The sequence below is a fragment of the Leopardus geoffroyi genome, chromosome A2 (genome assembly GCF_018350155.1).
Source record: "Leopardus geoffroyi isolate Oge1 chromosome A2, O.geoffroyi_Oge1_pat1.0, whole genome shotgun sequence".
NCBI classification, from domain to species: domain Eukaryota; kingdom Metazoa; phylum Chordata; class Mammalia; order Carnivora; family Felidae; genus Leopardus; species Leopardus geoffroyi.
Genome location: NC_059331.1, coordinates 49552251 through 49571992, shown reverse-complemented (window position 1 = coordinate 49571992; position 19742 = coordinate 49552251). Strand labels below are relative to the sequence as shown.

The window sequence follows — 19742 nt, the reverse complement described above, 5'->3', positions numbered from 1 at the left end:
TGAGAGACAGAAAGTGTGTGTGAGAGGAGGAGAGTGGCAGTGAGAGAGGAGAGGGAGAGAATCCCAAGCAGTCTCCTCGCTGACATCACAGAGCCAGACGTGGAGCTCAAACCCACAAAACTTGAAATCATGACCTGAGCCAAAATCGAGAGTTGGATGTTTAATTGTCTGAGCCACCCAGGTGCCCCTATGTATTTTCTGTTTGTTGAATTTAAATTTCTTCCCTAGATTCTTCTCCTGCCTTGTGGATATCCTTCAATGACACAGCCTCGCAGCTGCTTGTCCCTAACACATCCTACCTCCACACTGACAGGCACTTGAGCCCACTGACAAACTAATACCCGGATCAAAATTTTAATTAAAAATTTTTAAAAAATGTAAACATATCTGTGTGTCAGGCCTGTAGTATTTTACCTTATGTAACCCCTTAAAAACACTGAGGAATATTACAATGCATTTAAAATTAAGGAGTTTCTGGTGGCTCAGTCAAAACCTTGGATTCTTGATTTCTGCTCAGGTCATCGTGTCACAGTTTGTGGCATCAAACCCCACTCTGGGGATTCTCTATCTCTCTCTCTCTATGTCTCTGTCTCTCTCTCAAAAATAAACTTTTAAAAGATTAAATTAGGGGTGCCTTGGTGGCTCAGTCAGTTGAACATTGGACATCAGCTCAGGTTGTGCTCTCAAAGTTGGCAAGTTCAAGCCCTATGTCAGGCTCACTGCTGTCAGAGCTGAGCCCACTTCAGATCCTCTGTTCCCCTCTCTCTGCCCCTGCCCTGCTTGTGTACTCTCTCTCAAAAGTAAATAAAACATGAAAAAACTTTTTTAAAGGAGTTTCTTTTTTCTTTAATTGTTTAAAAATGTTTATTTTTGAGAGAGGGAGATACAGAGTGTGTGTTGTGTGTGTGTGTGTGTGGGGGGGGGGTGGGTAGGCAGAGAAAGAAGGAGACACAGAATCCAAAGCAGGTTCCAGCCTCTGAGCTGTCAGCACAGAGCCTGACATGAGGCTTGAGCTCACAAACCCACAGGATCATGACCTGAACTGAAGTTGGACACTTAACTGACTGAGCCACCCAGGCACCCCAAGGAGTTTCCATATAATCCCAAATATGACTGAAAGATTGGAAATTGGGTTTTGTTAAATTCAGTATAAAATTTTGATGCACACACGTATCGAAGAATTACACAGTGAGGTCCCACACATGGCATAAATTCAACAGTTTTCATTTTTTATATGTGCTTCCTCACATAACTCTAGTACCCCTGGGATCTGAAATCATTTACATGCAACTTGTAATAATTCAGTAAAATTCTCTGTTACTAAGTGTTAAGGAATTGAGGAAGTACTATGTGCAGTTCTGCTAGTTTCCCTCCAGACATACAGTCTTGGATGTGTCGGATATGAGGATGCTGAGCTTGGGAAAGAACATTGCTTCCCCATATTCTGACCCCACCTTTGGTTCAGGGGCCTACATGGGCACTCTTAAAGTTTGGTCTGTCCTGAACGGGATCACCAGTGGGAACTGGCTGGAAATAAAGATTCTTGGGTTCCATTGCAGTGCTTCTAAATGAAAGATTCTGAAGCAGACCCTCCAACGTGCCTTTAAACCATCCTTATATGGGTTTTCTCCTGTGCATTAAAGTTAGAGAACCAGCATTTTTGAGAAATCAACTGCACCGGTGTTAGGTGGTGGTGATTCAGGGCTTGTGTTCATTATACTTTCCTTCTTCTAGCTCATCTTCTTTGAGATACACCACATGCAACTTTATTTTTATCCAAGAACACCATCACAAGGGACACTTTGTGATCACAATATGAAAAAAAAAAAAAAAAGTACAATCTTACTGGGGCTGGTGGATCTGTGGTGGATCAAGTTCACCTCAACTGTCAGGCCTTTTTGGATGTAAATTACCTACATTAGTGCAATTGATCTGGTTGTCTACATACAATGTAAAGTACCAGATGAGCAAATTAATATTTAAACTGCCCCCCCCCCCAACATGGCTGAGGAGCTAAGGATAGATGTGCCACTCCTCTCCTGACAGGACAATTTAGGGGAATTCTTGCTTACCTATCCTTTATTTTTCACTTTTGAGTCTCTCCCCGAAGAGAATTAAATGAATTGTGTGTAATTCTAGGATTCAGTAATATTTATATTCCTTTTCTTCCAGTGTCAGAAGCTTGGTCTGGAAGCTTTTGTTCAAAGTAAGTGTCACCCCAGTGGGTCATACAAGTCATTTTTAATGTGTAATAAGAGTCTTCAGATGGAGGGAATACAGATGAGAGTGGGAACATGGGAAGTATTAAGGAATCTTTGAAAAAGATTCGTGCACAGCTCTGCCAAGTTCCCTTTGGAGAGATTGACATGATTTGTCCAGATAGAAAATCCTCAAGCTTTATTTTGACCTATATTCTAAATCTCTTCCATTCAAGAGAGAATGAGCAGAAAGCCAATGATACCAGAATGAAATGATTCATTGGGTCAGGGGAGTGGGACCATAAATCTCAATTTGCCTGGGCTCGGGGGGTTTTCCAGGAGGCTGGACTTCCTGAGATAAAACCAGCAAAATCACAGACAATACTGGGATAATTGGTAAATTTTGTCACTGTCAGTTTAGAGAATTGCATAAAAATGGGTGGGTCCTAGGTCTTTTATTTCTCTATAATTGGTGCTTGTTGTGGACATGAGGTGTCCCTCCCCAGCAGCCAAGAGAGCTGATGTTACCTTTTTGTCAATCGCCAGATAGAAGCACTGGATTCATGTTTCTAAGTGGGACTTACCACAACATTAGGCTAATGAAACCAAGGTCTGAGCCATAGAAAGGAGCAAAATGTTGTCTCTTTGATGGAGAAAAGCTGTGGCTTTTCTTGAGCATGAGAATGGAAATAAGACTAGTGCTATTGACTTAATTAGTTCTATTACTCCTTAGTTTTGTCTTCCTGAAATGGGAGTAGAGCCACTCTGCTAGCAGAATTTCAGATCTGATTAAATGATTAATGATTATATGATGGAGCTTTGCTAATTTGGAGTCACTTAGAAGAATGTGGCTCATCACATAAGCAGCACAATGATCAGGTAATTTCTAGATGCATAGTGGGAAGATTGGGATCTTAGTTGAGATTATTGTGTGAATATTTTGTGTGTAGCCACAAGGGCACTTGAGGTAGTTGTCATCCCTGATACACAAAGCATCATCATTATTTGTTCATGCCCACCCTTCTTTATGTTTAAATAATAAAACATAATGAGCACTTGGTAACCTGTACCTAGCCTAAGATAAGAACTCACCATTACTGGTAATTCACTTCTCCCTATGGCCTTTTTCCTTATCTCATTCCCCCATTTTCCCCTAGAGGTGACCATGATCCTGAATTTTGTAAATTTTCTTCTAGAACTTTTTCACTCAATATTATGTTGTTAAGATTTATCTATGTGATTTCATGGATTTTGCTGCTGTGTAGTATTCCATTGTATGACTGTACCATGCTTTATGTGTCCATTTTTCTGTCAGTGGATACTATGGTATTTCCAGGTCTTTGTAATTGTGAACAGAGCTAGTATAAATACCTCTACATGTCTCCTGGGCCACCTGTAAAAATAATGTTTTTGAGTCACTACAGAGCAGTAGAGCAGCCAGGTCATAAGGAACACAGATACTCAAGTTTGTGAAATGGAGATTTTTTTTGTCCAAGTGGTTGTATCAATTCACACTCAAATCAGGAGACTGTGAGATCTCTTACAACTTTCTGACACTTCCAGTTGAATGGGGTAAAGTGTAAAATGCTCTTTCATTGTGATCTCCATTTTCTTTTCTAATGAAATTGAGCATCTCTTCATGTGTTTATCAGTCATAGGATTTCCTCTTCTGTGAAATATCTGTTCTTATCAATATTGAGGAGTTTGTCTTTATCTTAATTATAAGATATATGTGACATTTTATTATATGTATATTTCATATATATTCCTTATATATATATATATACACATACATATGTGTGTATATATATATATTCCATGTGCACATGTACATTTATTCCTAATACATATTTCTAATATTAATCCTTTGTTGGTGTATTTATTATAAATATCTTCTTACAGATTATAGTTTTAGCTCCACTTTCTTTAACTTTTGAGGGACAGCAGTCTTAATTCTGATATAATCAAAATTAGTAATTATTTTTTCTTTTTTTTTAATAGTATTTTTTTTTTTTTTAATTTTTTTTTTTTTTTTTTTCAACGTTTATTTATTTTTGGGACAGAGAGAGACAGAGCATGAACGGGGGAGGGACAGAGAGAGGGAGACACAGAATCGGAAACAGGCTCCAGGCTCCGAGCCATCAGCCCAGAGCCCGACGCGGGGCTCGAACTCACGGACCGCGAGATCGTGACCTGGCTGAAGTCGGACGCTTAACCGACTGCGCCACCCAGGCGCCCCAGTAATTATTTTTTCTATGGTTAACCCTTTGTTCTTCAGAAATCATTCCTTCAAAGTCAGAAAGATACTTCCCTATATTTACTCTTACTTCTCTTATATTTTCTCTTTTTTCTTATGACACTTACATCCTTAATCCATCTGGATTGACTATATTATGTATAATGTGAGCAAGTGTTCCAATTTTTTTTGCATAGACAGAATTATTTTTTCATCTCTGTCGCAAAGATCCATGTGTGCCACTCCATTTCCAGGCTCTCATTCTGCCCTCTTGGGAGTCTGATTTCTCAGTTTGGGAGCATCTGCTGGAAACAGGTGGGAGGAAAGTGCTATGATAGGTGGGGTGGTTCATCATTTCTAATTCCTAGTATCCATGCAAGTCCTAATCCCTGGCATCTGTGTTTCTTTCAAAGCCACACTGTGGGGGGATTTAAAAATAAATCAGTATCTAGGTTTCCCTCCAAATTTCTGTTTTAATTAGTCTGGGTTGGAGCCAGTGGGTCAGTATTTCTCAAAAGCCCCTAAGGAGATTCTAATGTAAATTCAGGGTCCAGAAGAGCTGTTACAGTTGATGCCCAAAGATGATTTCAAGTAGGGAGCTAACATCATGCTGTACTGCTTTGCCAACTTAGCAGAAATCCATAGGATGATTTTCAAATTATCTTTTCCCCCTGACGATAAATATAGTGCTTGTTCATTGCAAAGAAAACAAAAAGTTAAGGAAAAAATTAAGAGTAAAAAATAATTATTATTTGTAATTACATGGCTCATTTTGCATTTTTCCTTCAAGCTTTATCTTGGCATGTATATGTGAATTTATGTAGTTGGAATCATCTTGAAAATAATTGTAAGAGCATTTTTCTACAACAACATTCTTCTGAATCAATTTTAATACTGTTTGTCTATCTTACTATAATTACTGTGTATTGTTCATACACATACTTATCCTGTAAAAATCTTCTTTCATTCTGGTTAGGGATTTATTTTGCCTATGGTGATTATAATTGTTATTTTGGGGTGAAGGAAAACATGTTTTGGGCATGATAATTTAGTGGTTAATAGTATTGGGTCCAGAATCTATGACATCTGGGTTGAAATCCCAGTTTTTCCATTTACCCATTGCGTGACTTTAGGGAAATCGTTCTGCTACTCTTTATTTTACTACACATAAACATGAGGATAATATCAACCCCTCCCACACAGAGCTGATTTTTAGATTGAATGAGGTGACTATGAATTGCTTACCACAGTGCTGAGCACAAACCAAGTGCCTAATGAACTTATCTCTAAGCTGGCTCTTCACAATGTCTGGGTAGTAGCTAAGGGCAGTCCTGCCCCCTCGGCTCAAAGACCAGTGTGATTTGCCTGACACAATTTCCCTGGTAGTAAATGTTCACTGGGAGGATGACAGTCACCAAGATAGACTTTGTCATTGTCTAGCTAAGTAGCCAGATGCAGAGCTGGCTGGAGAGTCATTTGTTCAAAGGAGAAGGTTAAAAAAAAAAAGTGCCAGTTACACTAACAATGGATGATGCTAACTGGCTGCCTGACTCAAAGTTAGAATAATTTCTCCCTAGCATTTCCCTTCATTGTAGTGAATAGGTCCCTGCAATTGAGAGGCAAATGCAAGTTCTCAACTATGGAACCAGGTGTGTACACAGCTGGGGATCTGCCTGCTTGGAGCCCACAGGACAATAAAACAAACAGCAAGCAAAATAAAGAGTCAGCATGTCCAATTTTTTTTTAAGTAGAAGTGGGAGATAGCAGTGGAGGAAAAGGAAAAAGAGCAGTGGGAGAAGTACAGATTTGGGTTGGAGTGTTCGACTCTGAATCTGGTTGTACATCCTGAAGAGGCCACCTCTGGATGAAATTGCAGTATCTTTGAAATGCTTGACACCTTACCTAGAATGCAAGCTTCTCGAGGGCATGTGATTTGGCTTCTTACTGCTGTGTCCCCAAGAATTGAGACAGCGCCTAGTATATAGCAGGTGCTCAAATTATCGGTTGATTGAATTCTCTACTATTGCCTATTAAAACAGTAAAGGGCCAGTGAAGAGAAAATAATGCTTTTCTGAACCAAATTCAGATCAGCAAGGAAGACCTGGTAAAGAAGACACTTAAAAGAAAGCACCAATGTCATCTCAGCATCTAAGCCAGTCTGCTCATAGCCAAGTAAGCAGATGAGGCTTTGGAGAGATGAATTTCAAAACGTCAAAATGTTGTAATGAACTCAAATCAGAAATAGATGCAAACCTAACAGAATACATTTAGAAACAGAATTCTGAATCTCTGGTCACGAACCCAGAAAAGGAGAGATAAGTGATTTAAAGAGACAAATGTAGGTATATAGCAAACCTTCCAGTGAGTTGGGTTTCAATCAATTTATGCAAAAGCTGGAAGATGGGCAAATGCAGACCACTGCAGAACAGTGATGGAAACCTACAAGGGTAATGTTTGAAGCCTAAAGTCCAGAATGAATGGAGGTGTGCAAAATGAGTTAGAGCTGAAAAAGTGTCTTTTGCTTGTTTTAACCTTTTGTTGTGTGCAAAGCCAGAATACAGAAAAAGTAATTTGGTTGTTTAGACTTGCCCAGTGGTTCTCAAAGTATGGCCCCTGGACCAGCAGCATCAGCATCACCTGGGAAAGTGTTAGAATTGCAAACTATGACTTCCCACTGTGGACCTACAGAGATAAAGCTCTGGTTGGGGGTGAGAGGGACAGGGGCCCAGCATTGTGTGCTTTAGAATTGCCTCCAGGGAATTCTTATGCTAAGTTCCAAGACCCATTAAGAACATTAATCTCCCACCCTACACATGGGAAGCATGTGGAGAAAACACAAAATGCCCAAGCTTTACCCCAGACTAAATAAAATGGACTCTTTATGGGGGTGGGTAGTTCTTGCTATGGGTATATTTTAAATGCCCTTAGTGAACTGAATATGCAGTCAGGGTTGAGAACCAAACTCCAATTCAGGTACCAGCAGTACCATCATATCCCCAAGGAGCTTATTAGAAATGCAGAACCCTAGGCCCTTCCTGCTGAATCAGAATCTGCATTTTTAATAAGATCCCTAGTTGATTTAAAGACACATTAATGTTTGGAAGCATTTGTCTAAGACAAATGTTAACAAAAGTTAAAGGAATTAGAAATCAGAATTTGTACCTTGCCTCAACTTGATTGATTTACTAATTTCATTGTAAACAGGAAAAGTGTGAGACAAGAAAAGCCAGGATAAACACATTGGCATGTGGGACAGGAAGCATAGTGAAGGTTTGGGGTCAAAGAAAGACAGATGCCAGGAAGGCCATGTGAATGGAACAGGTATTCTGTAAGTCTTAGGTGCTTGAATTGCCCACACCTCTTTTGACAATGCTTGAGTTATTCATTAGCCAAACAAAATAAATCCAATAGGTCAACATCAGAGTTGGCAACCACTGTGTGATCCCCCACTGTGGTGATGAGTTTGAGGGTGTAAGCAGACTATGTTGTGCTATAGGTTCCAAGCCATGCTCCATGCTCTCCTCTGCCCTCGAGGAGTCGTGGGGATTCAGAGTGTGCCCGGAGTCTGGAGGTGGTACAACATGGCCAGAACTTCACATGCAGATGGCCTTAGGAATAACTTAGGAGCTTGATTTGAGTCCATGGAAGGATTGCAGGGAAGATAATGAAGTCGATGTCTTATTTTCCATACTTAGGAAAAAAAAAAAAAAGACAGCCCTAGAAGTCATTCATGGTTCATGAAGTGATAGGATTGTTGGTCTGTCTGAGGTTTTGTGACAAAGAGTCAGAGAAACAACGTGGATATAGGTGTGTTGATTTTCACAAGGCGTCACAAATGCCCTTAGCTTTGGTTCATTTCTTGTTATTTTTTGTTGGGCAAGAGAAAACAACACAGGACGATTTTTCCTGCAGTTTTGAGGGATTTCTAATTAGAGCAATGACTGTATCTATATCCATCTACCTAATGCTGATTAATGCACCAAGGTCAGCCTCACCATGGGTCTCTGGTAGAAGCCGCCAATGCCCTGCTCTAGTCTCTAGCATTCTCCAGAATATTATCACTACCTTGGCTGAGAGTTACTAAGCAGATTTATCACTACCATGGCAGTTGGAAGGCTAGAATACAGATAAGAGTATCAGGATCTAAACAGACATTCATTTGAGGGCATGATAAAGTAAATTTGACAAAAGGATAATTTACAGAAGAAAAAATGTCAGGATTCTCTCTGCCCTTCCCCCACTCTCACTCTTGCGGTCTCTCTCAAAATAAGCAAACTTTAAAAAGAAAAAGAAAAATGTCAAATAAGAGATAATACAACAGTACCAACTGGAGGAGGGATTGAGGGATTTTATCTATTGGAGTCTCCTACTTGAGTTTGTTTATGTGAAGTGGTGGCCAAAGGCACTGCTGGATATCTTAGGCATGAATCATGCTGACACATGTGACAGCTGAATCATTCTTCATGCTGAAGTCTCCCCTTGGACCCCAGCCACCCCCCTCCCAGCTGTTGCAGGTTATTGGTTAACACATTTTGATCGTGAAGTTAACATTTGGAACAGGTTCTTAAAGAGTGGTCTGATGGATGCAAAGACTTGAATCCATGTCGTGTTGATATGACAAGAATGAAGATGGGAAGAATGCACAGGTGTGTGGGATGCCTGAGACGACCCAGCCAAAATGTGCTTTGACCTAGGAGTTGTGATTCTAAATCCAGTACTTTCCTGTTACTTCATCTCCCTTGTGCCGCCATTCGTCCCCTCCTCTTTCAGATGACAGAGGTGTTTTGCCTTTTGTTTTGTTTTTGTAGAATTATTATGTAAAAGGTTATTTATTTTGAGAGAGAGACAAGCTGGGGAGGGACAGAGAGAGAGGGAGAGAATCCCAAGCAGGTTCTGCACTGACTGTCAACGTAGAGCCCGATGTGGGACTCAAACCCATGAACCATCCGCAAGATGAAACTTGAGCTGAAATCAAGACTCTGATGCTCACCCAACTGAGCAACCCAGGTGCCCAGATAAAACAGCTTCTGATACAGAATATCTAGTTATCTGTATCAAGTTCTCACTTCACTTTCTAAGAAGACTGGTTCACATTCTGACAAAAGGAAGCACTATGCCAGAGTAGTAGTTCTGTCCTTTACTGCTGAGAATGAGCCCTAATGTTCACATCTCGCCTATTTGTTCATCTGGATCCCCTGGGTCTTACCTGTCCTTAAACTTTTCTTTAATCTTTATTTATCTTTGAGAGAGAGAGTAAGAGCATGAGCAGGAGAGGGGCAGAGAGAGAGGGAGACAGAATCGGAAGCAGGCTCCAGGCTGTCAACACAGAGCCTGACATGGGGCTTGAACTCACAGACCACAAGATCATGACCTAGGCTGAAGTTGGATGTCCAACCAACTGAGCCACCCAGGTGCCCCTTACCTGTCCTTAAAGACCCAGCTCCAGCCCCTCTGCCACCAAGGCTGCTGCAGCCACCAGCATGTTTCCTCCATCCTCTTTCCCACTGTTCTCCCACTGTTTCCCCTCTTCTCCCACTCTTAACCTTCAGCCATTCATGCTTCCTTTCCCTGACTGCTTTACAAATACTCAGGGAGTGCCTACTCCTTGCCAAACCTTGTCTGGAGTGCTGGGATACTACAGAGAACAAACCAGACAATCTATCTTTTCTCCTAGTTCTCACTGAAGAAAGGACCTGATGAGAAAGCATAAGACAAGCTGACAGGCCACAAATACCTCCTCCCTAACTCCAGGTGGGATATGTGTGATAATCCTGCCCAAGAAGAGAGGAAAGAAGAAAAACAAATAGTTAACTGATAGAGTTTGTAGTCTTGCAGGACTCTTCTCCATCACCCTTTCATAGTGATGTTGGAAACAAAGGCAGAAGGAAATGGCAGAAATAAATTTCTTTATAACCTGCAGCCCACTGGCAAATACTGTTTCTCCAGGAACTCCCTACTGTCTTGATGCTAATGCTTTGCTGGAGGGAAAACAACATGACAACAGCTAGGCCTCCAGTATCCTGGGAGTCTTCTTTAGCATATGGACATCTCACTGGGAACTTCCCCTGGACTGTACCTCCCCCAATTCCATAGTATTTAAGAAGTCTCTCCTCATGGTCCCTGGGCAGCTCTACCTGCCCACCAGTCCTCTCCCTGTGCTTCAATAAAATCACCTTTTGGCACCAAAGACATCTTCAAGAATTCTTTCTTGGCCGTTGGCTCCAGACCCCACTATTACCCCTAAAACCTCAGCAGGACTAGCAAAGACAAAGAAGCAAATCTAAAAAGTCACGTCATGAGTATTGCAGAAATGAATAAAGCAGGTCAGTGGATTCACTGTGATGGGGGTCGGGGGGGGGAGCACTGTTCCTTTAGATCAGCTCTGAAAAGACATCTGATATCGTGATGTTTAAGAAACTGGAAATATACATGAAAAAGTGGAGTCATGTGGCTGTGCAGTGGGAGATGGTGCTGGGCAAGAGAATAGCTGGTATTTGGGAAAGAGCACCGGGTCCTGGAGGGGAGTGCATTCATTCTGCTGCCCTGCTATTGGAACACTTTCTATTACATCTGTCCTAGGGCTACAGACACATTTCAACTTAGCTACTGGGCTGGGGATGGAGTTTCTGGAACATGATTAGAACTGCCTTCTGAGGATTAGTATGCAGTGTAATGCATATGACATCCATGAGGTATATAATGCATATGAAGTAAACAATATATATTTAGTGTATATATATATGTATATAACAATTCCTGATAGTACTATAGAAGCTTTAATTTTTATCCTTGTCATTATCTCCATCACTGTTATTTCAATTCTATGCTGAGGATCCTGGGCCAGAGTAAAGGTCCTTGGCAGGAGCTCTTGGCAATCCTAAGTAAAGTGCTTTTGTTATTTCCCCTGCTCTCTTGCTTATATGTTGGAATCTTTTGGAAAGGCTCTTGCAATTTCTTGGTGAAAGAAATTATTTCTTCTACGTGGCCCAAAGTCAACCTGACTTTCCCATGTGCTGTTTTACAGATTGTGTTTGCATGTCTGGAATGAGAAAGCACTGTGCACTTAATTTTATTTTTAAGACAAAATGTAACAGCCATGGTGGTGCGGATGCTAGCTAACACACGTGGCAAGTTAACCAAGTGCCAAGCAGTGCTCTAAGCCCTTTGCATGGATTTTTTCCTTTTCTCTTAATCCTCCTAAGTCTATGAAATATGTAGTAGTATTAACTTGTTTTCTGCTGGAGGAAATGGAGCATTCAGAATGTTTCCATAACTTTCCCCAGGATAGCTAGCTGGAGGGGAGCCAGCTCTCACCCTAGATTGTTTGGCTCTACAACTTGAAAGTGTGGATGATCCAAAATTCCTACCTGCTGTGATTAGCTTTTTATCTCATTGGTCTATTGCTTGAAGGGTGTTTAAGGGCTAGGAAAAAAGTGGGTGGTATTTTAATTTTTCTTAGCGTGATCCTGAAATAAGGTTTCTAGTCTTTGTGTACACATTGCGTGGGCTAAGCAGCAAGAGGTTAGTGGAGTTCAGTGACTGTAGAAAATTAGTCACAAGTAGATCCACAATGGGCCATTTAAATCCATTTAAATGTATTTTGGGGCCCTGCCCTGAGTGCTAAGGACAAATGTCACCCTCTGTAAACCGACATTCTTTTGTGATCCTGACACCCAAGTTATTGTGAGGGTATTTCCCACATTTGACTTTGGGGAACCCCAAGTCTTAATCTTGCTGTCAACATGGCTACCATATTTGTTGGTAAGTACAGACAAATGCATTGTTGTAAAAATCTCTACTTAGGTTCTTTGGTTAAGTTTCACAGAGACTTTCATCTTTTCACTCATTTGCCCCCAAATTGTTTATTGAAGCTAGTATTTCTTTATTTTCTCTTCCCTCTGACACTTTGACTATTTTTGGTGAGTAACTTACTGAGTCCATGTCTGAGGGTTCTAAGGTCTCAATTTCACTTATAAGGAGACAAAATGCATGGGCTTTCTGCTAGCTCCTTTTTTTTTTTAGGAGAGCATTTAGCGTCTCTGGATTTATCTGTGCATTTCAGATGGGACTTGTGAGTGAAGGCTTATTTCTTTCACAACTTTGGTTGTTCATAGTGTTCCCTAAACTTAAGATTTTATTAAATAAGCTATGTAACTAAAAGGGGATAAACAACTAAAAATATTTATTTCAGGAAATAAAAAAGTTAACCAAAGAATTTTATTGGTACATTCTTGGACAATATCACAGAATTGAAAGAGAATGGAAAGGGGAGTTTTTCAGCAAGGGTGTTTTTCCACTAAATTGGCACATAAGCAGCAAGATTAACGAAAGTACTTATTACAAACAGTAAAAAACATACATGCTTTTTTTAAAGTCCTTATCACACTGGTCAGTCATAGGGGGGCATGAACAAAACCTCAAGACATGAAAAATCCATATTCTTTTCTTCAAATAGCTTAATCATTATTAAAATTATTGCAAAATATACATTTACCTTAATTAAAATAACAAAAGAGAACACAAATACAAATATTGAACGTAAATTATTAACATGTACTGTAAAATACATTACTGGCATGCATTCCAAAGATGAAGACCTCTATTCAGTTCAGCCAATACCTTCCTTTCATGTGACCTATCCTTATACCAAAGATAGGTGTGTGGGGCATACTTTCTCAGCACAGTTTTTGGTCTTTAAATACCTTTTTTGTGTTAAAAAAATAACATGATTTGCAGTGGTACTATAATCATAATTATACAGTCATTACATATGTGGTTTTAATTTCTTTCTTTTGTTTTTTTTTCTTTTAGTCTGCCGAGATCTTTTTAACATTTGAATTGTTTAAAAATTTTTCCAAATATTCTGCCGTCTGAGAGAATAGGGCTCTATGGAAACAAGGCATTCGAAAACAAACAGTGAACCAAGGTACAACATCAGATGGCAAAGTGCAAAAGTCCTCACAAACTGTACAGAAAATTTCAAAACCTTGCAGTCTGGAAGTACATACGTAGAAAGACAAGTCAGCCCCAAAACGTTCACTGTGGCTCTCGATGGTTCATCCTAAAGAGCCTGGGTGGGACTTGAGTCTCAACACTCCCTGTGGTAGGGAAGGTCCAAAATTGCAGCCGAGTTGGCAGTGCTGATGCCAGTGACTTATTAAGCCAAGATAAAGTAAGAATATTTCATAAAGCAGCTGTGTAGGACACTTGGATCCTCTAACGTTGGTCTCCTGGCTGGGGATGCTCCTCCAGTGATGGGCAGCGGGCAGGACCAAAAGAGTCCTATGCCAGGTTGGGTGACGAAATAACTGAGGGTCTTCCTCTTCCATGGTTCCATGGAATGAAACAGGTTAGATAACCAGGTTATTATAACTGACATACTTCTTTTTTGCAGCAGGGCCTGAAAGAAAAATGTAAAAGGGTCAGTTGTAGCAATGACCTTGTTTGCAAAGGTAGAAACAGATTTAGATCCAGAAGGACCTGGGTGCAAAGTCAAGAAGGAACAATGCACCACTAAGGAACACACAAATCACTTTGGATTCCTATGACTCTTTCTAAGGTTTTGTCTACTAAAATCTGCAGTGTCCAGCAATTCTCAAACCATCTGTGTTCTTTATTCTGAGATGTCTCCAACCTCCCTCTTTATGATTTATAATGGTTAGTAAATTAATAGTGGATGCCATGCTTTCTAATTAGCCAACCTTAAGCTTAAAGAGCCTACCCATGTTGCAGTATATTTTGTTGTGTAATCTTCTCCCAGACCTTCTCATAAAAAATGGTTTTTGCTTGGGAAAGGTCTGTCCTGGGTCACTGGAATTAATGTTGGTTGACTAAAGATTAGGTCAACCAGAGTGTCTTGTTCAGTTAGGAGTCACACAATCAAATTACTGTTGACTGATTTTCATAGAGTTTTCATCAGTAAGTTGTAAATGTAATTTGTGGAACAATTTCCATCAAAATCCGAGGCTCACTTTAATCTCAACATGGATGCATTACATTGTTTTCCTTAAATGTGGGATAAATTACTTATTTGGCACAGTAATTCTGGGACCCAACTCTACTCATTCATTCATTCAGGAGATACACATCAGTTGCCTACCATATGCCAGACCCTTTCCTGTTCTTGGGCTGGAAACAAAGACACCGAGATCCCAATGTATGACTCTGATTTATACTCTAGTTCTCAATACCAAGTAATATAATTGCTGTTGTGTGACATGTTCTTTCTTTATTAAATGGTAGAAGTTTTACATCAGCTTCTGTTGGACACAAATTAACTGTCAGGGAGCATTTACTGATGGCTTATTTTACTTAACGTTTTTTATTCTAAATAGTATTATTCATTTAATACAAACAAGTAACAAGAGTCTTAAAAAACTCTTAAGTAGGGATTCATATAGGGATTTAGAAGAATGGAGAAGCCACAATAACACACTGAGAGAGAGTTTGTATCTGAACTTTGAGTAAGTAAAGCAGCCAGTATTTTACTGATATATACATGCATGTGTACACTATACAAAAAGACAAATTTTCTGGATTAAAAATTTAGACTCTGGTTCTGACAAATTCTGATTTGAAGACTCAGACTCCTTTACGAAATCACATTGCATTTATTAACAGAAATTATAGGAAAAATGAATTCTATGAAATGGAGGCTCTTCTGGAAAATATGGTCATGAGACAGGTCAGGATGCCGCATCCTCAATAAATGCATGGAATCAGCAATGCCCCAGTATTCTAAGAAGGTTCCCATTGTTGTTACAACCTTTACTGTCTTCTTTTATATGCTCAGTTTGAGTATAAAGAGAATAGCTTTCTAAAAATGTTTTCTTGGGGCGCCTGGGTGGCTCAGTCGGTTAAGCGTATGACTTTAGCACAAGTCATGATCTCGTGGTGTGTGAATTTGAGCCTCGCGTCAGGCTCTATGCTGATGGTTCGGAGCCTGGAGCCTGCTTAGGATTCTGTGTCTCCCTCTTTTCTCTGCTCCTCCCCTGCTTATGCTCTGTGTCTCTCTGTCTCAAAAATAAATAAACATTAAAAAATTTTTTTAATATTTTCTTTACTCTGAAGCCTATTTACAGGGTCATAGCTAGAAAGAAAACTTGGAGCAGATAGGTGCAAGAAACAACCACAACCTACCTCATCACATGCCAATATGCTAACTATCCTCAGGACAAAGTGGGGGGAAATCAAAGGAAAAACTCAGAGGCTTAAAATGACCTAAATATGTGAGACTACCTCTATTGTGTGATTATTGTGTGACTGTTTTCCCTATAAGCATAACTGTCTAGTGAAAAAAGCAAAACACAATTGAAATTCCTCAAACAGGTTTTTTTTAAATACCAATTTCTCCAGAAGAGTCTTCAGCAAAAGAATAAGTTAGAGTATGTTGCCCTTACATTGCACAGCTGAGTGTTGGTTTGCATTAAACTATCATCACGATGCGGTAAAAATTTTGAACTGATAATAACAATGGTGGAAATTTACTGATGCTTGTCATGGATTATCTTCTTGTGTTTGCAAGCCTTGAGATGAGTGCTTTCATGATTGCCACCTTACATAGGAGAGGTCTGAGGCTCAGAGGGACCAGCATTCCAAACGAAGGCTGATGTTTGAATCTATAGTTTGCTCTTCATATCATAGTTGGAAGACCATGCTTCATTTGGACTCACCTGCCCCAGGTTCTGATTTAGCTCTATCACTTACTTACTTGAGGTGTGACTTAGATCAGTCCAATGACACTGAACTTCTCTGAGCCTTTGTAAAATAGGTAGGATAATTGTCACCCTGTGGTCTGTTAATGGCATCAATGTATGAAATACTCCATTTTCTCATCTGGTAACATAATGCATGACAGTATTTTTATTTATTTTTATTTTTTATATAAAAATTTTATTGTTTTAACGTTTGTTTTTGAGAGAAAGAGAGTGAATGGGAGAGGGTCAGAGAGAGAGGGACACACAGCGTTTGAAGCAGGCTCTAGGCTCTGAGCTGTCAGTACACAGTCCAACGTGGGGCTCGAACTCACAAGTGGTGAGATCATGACCTGAGTTGAAGTTGGACACCCAACTGACTGGGCCACCCAGGAGCCCCCCAAAATTTGTTTTTAATTGTTATTTTTTCTGTGTGAATGAGAGGGCAGGAGAGAGGGACACAGAGCATGAGTAGGAGAGGGGCGGAGAGACAGGGAGGCACAGAATGTAAAGCAGGCTCCAGACTCTGAGCTGTCAACACAGAGCCCGACATGGGGCTCGAACTCATGGACCACAAGATCATGACCTGAGCCAAAGTTCGCTGCTTAACCCACTGAGCCACCCAGGTGCCCCCATAAAGTTATTTTTAAATTGCAACATTTTATACAAATGATTAGCCTCAGTTCATGCTTTCTTTGCAGAATAGCTGGAGATCATTGCAACTAATGGTGATGGAGTTGTGCAGGTCCTAGAATGACAATTTACATGCATTTCAAAGCAGTGTCCAATGTATTATTATGTTTATTTTTAAAATGTTCTAGCCTTGTGAGTAAATAAGATAAGTGCCTGTGGTGTCTGATAATTCTATTTATTTGAATAGCAATGTAGTTTATGGCCTAGAAAAGATAATTGCTTACTTGTGCAGTGAAATACTTACTAAGGAAATAAACTTTTTAAATTTTAAAATAGAATTGTTTTTTTGTAAAGTTACAAGTTTTAAGGACCATTAGGAACATACGGCATGGTTCCTCTCAAATTTTTTAAAGTTACCTACATCAGTAGTTTTCAAAGCAAGCTCTCTTAAAGAGTTTATGTTTACTATGAGGCAGTGTTGTGGACACAGGCTTTTGCAATGAAGTGCTTTGTTCCTTAAAAAAACATTAGACATTCCAACTTACTCTTGGTGTATTATCAAAATCACACACAATTTGACATTAACTTGAGTGAACTGCTTTTTTCCTTGAGTTTCTCCCAAGCCTGTTGGTCTCACAAAATACTTAATTTCTCAGGTGTGTTCCATGGAACACTTAATACCCCAACTATAGGAAGTGAAGAAAAAAAAGGAAAAAATGGAAAGGAAAAAGAGTCTTTTGGATATTATACACAACAGTGAATTATGGGAAACATAAATAAATATAAAATTTTGAATGAATAAAATTAAATAGGTCTCTTTTCATTTTTCCATATTTTTAAATAATAAGGAATTGTATAGTTCATTAACAATATGCTATGTTTCTGTGAGCTGTTTTTAAAATTTAAATGTATATGTAGATATGTATACCTATCTATGTGTCTATGAAGTGATTCACACAGCCACACAAATTGTAGGCAATAATATATCACAGCCTTGAAAATAACACATTAATGTATTAACATCTCTGCTTCACGTGCCTCTCCATCCACCCATAGGAAATAAAAACACAGTCAAAGCCTCCCCTCCTTCCCCTTCCCCTTTGACAGGCTTCCCTCCTTGCCTCCCACCAATGCTATTATTCTGATGTTGGTGTGCCTCTGTCCCAGTGAGATTCATGCTGCTGCAGTCTGTGTAGCTGCCCATAAACTAGAGATAGTTTTGTTTTGTGTTTTTTAAATTGTTTAAAAAATACCATTCCATGCATATCCACTTGCAACTTGTTTTTCATATAACATTGTTGTTTTAATATTAATTTATGTTGATTGGGTAATCAGAGTTACTATAGAGCTTCTTTTTTATTTTTTAATGTTTATTTTTGGGAGAGACAGAGAAAAAGCATGTGCGGGGCAGGGGCAGAGAGAGGGAGACACAGAATCCAAAGCATGCTCCAGGTGCTGAGCTGTCAGCACAGAGCCTGATGCGGGGCTCAAACCCATGAACCCCAAGATCATGACGTGAACTGAAATCGGACACTTAACCCACTCAGCCACCCAGACACCCCATATAGTTTCTTTTATAAATATACCAAAGATTTCTGTAATTCATTTTTTATTTGGTGGACTCTACTTACTTTATAATTATTTTCAATAGCAAACAATGCTGGAATAAATGGTATCTGAAAACGAATACCATTTCTAAAGTTAAATTATAAAGCTATTAACTAGGAGATATTATTTGCAATATATTTAACTGACAAAGGATTGTTACACAATATTTTTTAACATAGACAAATTAGTAATAAAAGACAAGCTAATTTTTAGAAAATGAATTGAAGATATGTAAAGGTGATTTGTGGATAAAAAAAACATAAAAAGGGCTCAACCTCATAAATTAGAAAAGTGGAAATTAATAGTAAGAAAGCGTTTCATCCCCAGCTATTACAAAACAAAAGGTGTATTTGCACTGATACCATTTGCTGGTGACGTTGGGAAGAAATGGGGATTCTTAGACTACACTAGTAGGAATGGAAAGTGATAAAATTTCATGAGAGAACCATTTGGAAATACCTAGAAAAGATGATGGACTCAGCAACTTTATTTCTACATATGTCTGAGACACTTGTTCATATGTGCACATAGACATTTGTGGGCCTTCCACACTGTTACTACAATTATGTGGTTTGTGATTCTCTAAGAGGGAATTCTCCTATAGGGGCTGGGTGTATACTACCAATGAGCTAAGTGGGTCATGTGTAAGATGTTAAGGAATAGCATGGAATCTGATCCACTAGAAAACACATGCCCCATCTGAACAGCATAATCATTTATAGGATGTTACCTCACTTTAGTCAGATATTTCATTTTTTTAAGTTTATTTATTTTGAGAGAGTTCATAAGTGTGTGAGGAGGGGAGGAGCAGAGAGACATAGGGAGAGAGAAAATCCTAAGCAGGCTCCACACTGTCAGCACGGAACCCAATATGGGGCTCAGTCCCAGGAACCATGAGATCATGACCTGAGCCAAAATCAAGTCAGATGCTTAACCCACTGAGCCACACAGGTGCCCCCAGATATTTCATTTCTAAAAGAGGAGCTGTACTTATGTGTTGTTAGGTAAAAATTCATTTTTTCTTCTTTTGAAATTTCTTTTCAAAATTCATTTTTCATTTATTGAGCGCATATTTTGTATTAGGCTCTCTTCCAGGCATTAAAATACCTGTTTTTTTAGTGCACAGTTCAAAATTATATTAAAACCTTTAGCAAGTCAACAGAAAGAGGTCAGGGGCCAGAGTAAGTCTCTGGGCAGCCACCTGTAACTCTATGATGTTATTTGCACTGTTTCCAAATTTATTTGATTGTGTAGCGTTCTCCCCACTTTTTAGTGGATCCCTTGGTACTGTACAAGAATGTACTTTGGGAAGTATATTTGGTTATTTCTTAAATTTTGGCCCTGCCTACTACATTTGTCCTTTGTAAAGCTCAC

At 39.4% G+C, this 19742-nt stretch overlaps 1 protein-coding gene and 1 long non-coding RNA gene across 5 annotated transcripts in view; one reads left to right on the top strand and one right to left on the bottom strand.

Moving 5' to 3' along the window:
- Nucleotides 1–19742, top strand: part of LOC123605926 — a 799403-nt gene that overhangs the window by 681306 nt on the left and 98355 nt on the right. The window lies entirely within an intron of this gene.
- Nucleotides 12630–19742, bottom strand: part of GRM7 (glutamate metabotropic receptor 7) — an 872169-nt gene continuing 865056 nt past the window's right edge. For all 3 annotated transcript variants that reach the window (XR_006716005.1, XM_045493619.1, XM_045493620.1), the window contains one exon: nucleotides 12630–13834. Coding sequence is in view for 1 of the 3 variants with exons in the window: in XM_045493620.1 (XP_045349576.1) it covers nucleotides 13785–13834 (50 nt within the window). In the remaining 2 variants the exon portion in view is untranslated. The remainder of the gene's footprint in view (nucleotides 13835–19742) is intronic.